Below are 6,621 nucleotides of genomic sequence, written 5' to 3' on the forward strand. Positions count from 1 at the left end.
GGACTGGCCCACCTACAACCAAGCCAAATTCAACTCCGTTATCAGATCCAACTAAAAAGGAATAATCCATTTGTACCCGACGTGTGATGTGAGTGAGGGGATCGGGCCCCACACATTTATTGGCGTGGAGCCACAACCCCCATGTGAGTAGCAGGGAAATCGGAGTGTCAAACTCTAAGTACATGTAGCAAAGTTGATCTAAAAATACGAATCAGGTAAAGCCCCAACTGTCTGAAATAATCCAACCATGGTACAGGTCCATCGCATCGGGATTAGCAACTACCCAACACTTGGCATAACCTAACCTCAAAGAAGGTTCATAGGGAAATGCAAGCAAATCAATGTCGATCAAAGGTTAAACTCGGCTTCATGGGATTTGGTCAGCATTGCAATATACTAACAACGAATGACAAATTCTGATAAAATATAATCAAATGCATAAATATCCATAAACGCACACCAACTCATTCCTGCAAATATCCATGTCCAAATAGTGAGAGTGATTATTCATTTACTTATGAATCAACCATGGTTGTCTCATTCCAAAATAGGTAATCATCTCAAATAACATTGAAATGTATCCACCCAACTCCATAGCGCAAATGATACATATCCCTTAACTTATAAAATCAGATTGATTCTAAGAAATTATCCCCATCTTAAATTTCAAGAGGAATAGAAGTGATTCATCCATATAAAACTGAAACAACCAAATTAGCAACAAGAAACTGCAAGCATCACTCTTAAACTCAGCATGTATATCAAAAACTTTCATACTGATAATAATATAAATTGAAAAAAAAAAAAAAATTCTAACATTTCATTTGAAGCCCCTTCAAACTGATTAAAGGCTCCACAAAGATAAACTTAAAAGTCAATCTCAACAATCACGTAGCAACATGTATATCCAGTGTTTGATTTCAGCGTTGTCCAACAAAACGATCTCTTTGTTGAGTTGAATAACTTCTCAACTAAAACCTGCCAATTACCATAATGGAAGTGCAAATTTCAGCCTTGGATTATTGAATGTAAAATTGACATTTTACAAGCATATACGGAAGCAACAGCATAAGAAACAAGTTATCTCACTTCAATAAAATATGAGTTCAGATAACACTGGTTTGATTCAAAAAAACTGGTTATCTCATACAGTTGCTATATTTTAGGCAAAATATGTTGGCTTCCCTCGTCTTGGATGGCATGTGTGATACTCATAGAATATGTAGCAAAAATGATAATCATACATAGAATATAAATAAAATTGTGATTGATGCTTTTGCATATGAAATAAGTCAACTTATCCTTATCCTCATCCTATATTTTTCCCATGTCAGATATTTTGCTCTTGTTTAGAATATACAAGCAACATATTTGCTCTCATTGCTTATCTTATACTCTCGTCTTCCAAGATATAAACTAAAGAAATTTATAATACAATACGCTCTTGTCAAGAATGTCCAAGCAAAAATATGCTCTTAAAGTTTCAAACTAAATTAGCAACAATATAGTTCATATCCTTATAAACATAATCACCATCATCATAACCAGTGCCTCTTATTTCGAATCTATATTCGATAGTGATAATCTAAAAAGAGCTCAGGATGGTTCATTAGTATTCTTTCATATTTCAGAAGCACATGATCCTTTTCCACCAGAGCTCCTCTTTATGGAGTGTTATGTAGTAAGGGCACAGTAACTCTGACAACCTGATTCGCCAGTTTCAAGTTCTCACGGCTTGAGAAATTACACAATGAAAAGAAAACACTCTCTACCAAAGCTAAAATCTACTTATGCAGTAAGGGCACATTCTTTTGCATTACATTGACTTAGGCAAGTAAACAACGAGGACTGTGAGAAGTCTTCAACTTCTATGATCGATAGACTTATAATCTCATTTCCTATGTGTCCATTCCATTTGATCCATATCCCCATAAATAATTCCAGAATAACATTCATTGCACTTTCGCAGTCAAATACCTCCAAATTGAACAATTAGAATAAAGAAGAACAAAATTAATTCCATGTTCTTCAGAGGCATTTCCAGTTGTTTTTCACACACAACAGCCAGGACATTCATGTACTTAACAAGATATAGAAAAAACCCACAAATAATAAACCTCATAGAGATTCTTGGCTTACATTTATAGATAAATAGCAGAGGTATCGTGAGCAACGCGACATTTCAAGAGACATATCCCCAAGTCAACAGATAATTCCTAAACCAACTTACAAAATCCAATAAACGTCATCCAAGGTTTATGTCGAGGCCTTATGCCAAAAAAAAAAATAATAATAATAATAATAATTATTATTATCAATAAGATTTTACAGTATAAGTTTTCTGAAAGGATATTTCAGTATCTGTATTAAAGAACTAAAAACTCCTCAAACATAAAAGTAATAACAATCACTGAAGCTATTCAAAGTCAAGCATGGGTCACTTTTGTGATCCTATGGAAATGAGCCCACCCAAAAAGCAGCGTTGACATTGCACCAAAATGCTCGATAGTAAACCAATTCATTACATAGGAGAAGTCTACCAGTAACATTAGACCTTAAAATATGTTAGGCATAAAACTACAATGCAGGTTAACTTTCAATACAAATAAATACAAATAAGTAGTCACCTTAAAGTGATAGAAACTCTAGTAAGTAGTAAATGTATAAACGAAAGGATGATTTTATACAAACCTGGAGATACAGAATTAGCATTCAAGTTACGATGAAGAATCCGGCTGGTACCCATTTCCGAGGACTCAATCAGCTCCCTCAACCCCATATTCCCCACCTTCTCCTCCTCTTTTTCCTTCCCTTTTCCATCCTCATCCTTCACGTCATCATCATCCCTTTCCTTCTTTTTCTCCATACGCCTCTTCGCCGGATTCACTCTCTCAAAATAATTCCCATAAATATACTCCGGGGCATACCCATTCTCCTCATCAAACAACATGATATGCCCGTGCCACTCCCAGACCCGATAATCTGTCCCAGTCTCCTCATGAAACCCGACACAAATGTGATGCTCCCCAATCGTCACAGCTTGACCCGAATTGGGCTTCAACTTTTCAGTTTCCCCACTGAGAATAGTTCGGACGATCTCCTTTTCGAGTCTGGACTCTTCCTTTGCCAGCTGGGTCCTGTCGGACTCGTTTTCGGAATCGGAGTCGGAGAGGTTGAGGAAGGTATCGGAAAAGAGAAGGTCTTCGAGGGATTGATGAGTGAGAAAAGGCGGCGGAGGGGTTAGAGGAGTGTGGAGAGTTGGGGGTCTGATTTGGAGGCGGCCCATAAGGGACTGGAGGTGGAGATTATCGAAGTTGGGTGTGGTGGTGGAGTTAAAGGAGCTGCCCATGGTGGCGTGAGATTGGATTGGAGGGGTTTTTGGAGGGTTTTCTGAGTTGGGTAAAGAACAAATATCAGAGATTACAAGACAGATAGATAGTTGCAGATTTTGGAATAATTTGCTGACTATGTGGCGATATATTATTATTTTATGAAGGATTGTATAATAAAATTTAATTTAATAATAACTAAATAAGCGCCAAGATATTTGACTATGCATACAAACTGTAGAATTACTTGTAAATAACTTTTCAATCTAGAACTTTTAATTTTAAATTATGATTTTAATTTCATTTTGAGTTAATTATTATCTTTAATTTTGTCATTATTGAGAAGTTTATTTAGCCCCGTTTAATTTCTATTCCATTATATTTAATTTTTCTTTCTTCACTTTTTAATTACACAATTTTGTATAAAATAATATTATACGTAAATCGAAAATTTTTCCTTTTTTTTAACCACTTATTTTTCAAAAAAATATTATTTCACCCAATTTCATTCCACAAAATGAGGGCCAAACGGGGACTTATTATTTAAATTTTATTTACCACTTTTAATACGAGTTGCTAGCCTTATGACAAAAAAAAATGTGGAGTGGAATTTGAATTGAACTTTCAACCGTTTAGATTTCCCCAATTTCTTAAATTCTTATATTTGATATTTAAAAATCGAAGAGTCCAATTCTTTGTATTAATTCGCGAATCAAAGAGTTTGGTGCCTAAATTTCTAGTATTCTTAAGAATCAACAAAAATTAGAAGATGATCGTATTTTGATATTCGTTTGGAATCAACGAAATTTCGACATTGTATTCATTCATCTTCATTATTTTATTGCTAGCGCTACATCCGTTGGTATCATAGTTCTGTTCGATCCTCATAGTGTTCATGAAATTCAATAACAAAAGTTATGACATAAAATTTTTGTTCCTTTCAATTCAAAGAAATCAACGGACATAGATTTGGACGAGGACCATGATGGTCCGTCAAATTTTTACGAAGATGTTGAGATTTGAATTAAGCGTGCTTTTGATTGTTAATATTTTCCATCAAAAATGTCATTTTTCCATGTAAATTCCTACTCTTATGATTTTTGATTGATATTTTTTCCATGAAAATTATTTTCCTACCTTTGGTCATGTGACAATATTTTTCTTGAAAACAAGGACAATATTTTCTTTAAGGGGAGTGAATTTTTATTTTTTAGGTAATATTCTCTCTCTCTCTCTCTCTCTCACAACACACACACATTCTACCTACCAATAAAAAATTGATAAATATAATATTTTTTAAATTGAAAATAAAATCAATTAAGCACATTTAAGTGACAATTTTCATGCAAATAATTTCTATGCAATTCAATTATCTAGAATTTATTGTTTCCATGTAAATTCTATACTTGTAATCAAACACACCCTAAATAAAAAGTTTTGAGAAGTTTATCAAATTATTCTCTCTTTTTTGGTATTTGATCTTTCAAATCGATGAGTTTGAGTTTTGTGAGGTTTGTTATTTCCTTTAAGTAGGGCCGCGCAAAACTAACCCAAAATCGCTCAAACTGATCAATCCAACAAAAATCGCTCAAACCGATCTATCCAACAAAAATCGATCAATTTGGATTGATTTTTAATTTCAATTGAGTTTGGTTGGAAAATCAAATTTGAGGTTGGGTTGAGTTGAGTTGAGTCTTAAGTTATGAATTAAAATTCAACGCAACTCAATCCAACTTGATGGAAAAAAAAAAAAAATATATATATATATATATATATATATATATGGAAAAATCGAAACTAATCCTAGTAAGAGCAGTTAGAAAAGGAGTCCAAACAGACTAATGAACGATTCGGTGTCTTATTATAACCGTCCACAACGTAACTAATTTAGCGTGGTACGGTAGTTTAGTTAAGGTAAGACTACTAAATAGAGGTCTCTAGTCACTATAAATACAACACTTCATTGTAGTTAAAAGGTACAAAATTCTCGATTTATTTACTATTTTGTATGATAAGCACTTTACAAAATTAAGCATATTGGCGTTGTCAATTGTGCTTGACCATTCACCCACACCTTTGTTAAGGGTATTATACATCGAGCTGTCCAAAGAACGAATTGACTTCTGACTATAACAAAAATGATAACACCTATATATTAACATTTTGTACCAACCTATTGTCTTGAGGAAGAATCTTACAGACCATGAATATCTACGAGCCCAAATCAAAAATGGAAACTAAATGATGTGCTTGTTAAAATATTCTAGCAACTCAGAAAATTGCTTGTGCGTAATTCGAGCACATTTGGTAAAGCCTAGATATTTAGAAGTAAATTTACTCCCGTGTGAACTTTTTAAATTTAGTACACATGCTCTATTTCTCATTAAAAACAGCATAAATCGACCAGTCCAAACCGATCCAAACTTTATCGATTTGGATTGGGTTGGATAAAAAAATATATCCAACCCAATCCATTCCCAGCCTTGCTTATAATTTTTTGTTACATCACAATTTTAATTCTTCTAAACGAAGTAAAAACAAAAGTCATATCAAATAAGACTTGAAAATATCAATTCTTACTGCTTGGGAGGTCCCAAAAAAGAGGAAATTGCACAATAGCCGGCATTTAAAGATTACTTTTCAAAATTCAAGTACAAACTTTAATTAATCATAAATCCGGTATATTATCATTAATTAACCTCAACCAATCCCCAATTCCATTTTCAAACCTAAATCTCTCTCTCTCTCTTTCTCTCCCTACCATCTTTTCTTGACTCTAAACCTAGACACAACTATAGATTTGCCCGATCAATGCTGTGGAGTTGATGCTATGGTGAGTCTGACGTGGTGTGGTGAGAACAATCGGTGGTAGTGGTGCGAAGGGTGATGGTGGTGGCGACGATGACGATAGTGCATCGATGCAGCTACGCAACGACAGCGTCATGACGTCGTGGAGTCGATGCTATGGCGAGATTGACTCCAATCAGTCAGGTGCATGAGAACGACAGCAAGTGATAGTGGTGAGCTGGTGTGATGGATCTAGGCAGCTGCGAGGTTTGGTGAGAATGATAGCTGGTAGTAGTGCGGTGTGGTGATGGTGGGGGTGGTGCATTGATGTGGCCGATCGACCTACTGTACTCTACTTCGCAGTTCATCACTTGCCTCCACAACACGATTCCTGTCATTACTGTCAACCACAAATATGATCCCCTGGGCGTTTTCGAAATAGTGCCTCCATAATGGACGGATCTGTGAATAGTTCTGCTTGTGTTTTGTGAGTGAACCAGTTGTT

At 34.9% G+C, this 6,621-nt stretch overlaps 1 protein-coding gene across 1 annotated transcript; it reads right to left on the reverse strand.

Moving 5' to 3' along the window:
- Positions 1-634: 634 nt before the first annotated feature.
- LOC111410878 lies at positions 635-3,446 on the reverse strand. The gene is made up of 2 exons (XM_023041468.1): positions 2,692-3,446; positions 635-978 (listed from the first exon to the last, which is right to left on the reverse strand). The coding sequence occupies exons 1-2, from the start codon at positions 3,347-3,349 to the stop codon at positions 968-970; spliced, it is 669 nt and encodes a 222-aa protein (XP_022897236.1). The 5' UTR covers positions 3,350-3,446; the 3' UTR covers positions 635-967.
- Positions 3,447-6,621: the final 3,175 nt, after the last annotated feature.

This window comes from Olea europaea, chromosome 15, assembly GCF_002742605.1.
Source record: "Olea europaea var. sylvestris chromosome 15, O_europaea_v1, whole genome shotgun sequence".
Lineage (NCBI taxonomy): Eukaryota > Viridiplantae > Streptophyta > Magnoliopsida > Lamiales > Oleaceae > Olea > Olea europaea.

Coding starts and splice junctions, on each gene's coding strand:
- LOC111410878 (XM_023041468.1), bottom strand. CDS start 3,349: ATGGGCAGCTCCTTTAACTCCACCACCACACCCAACTTCGATAATCTC.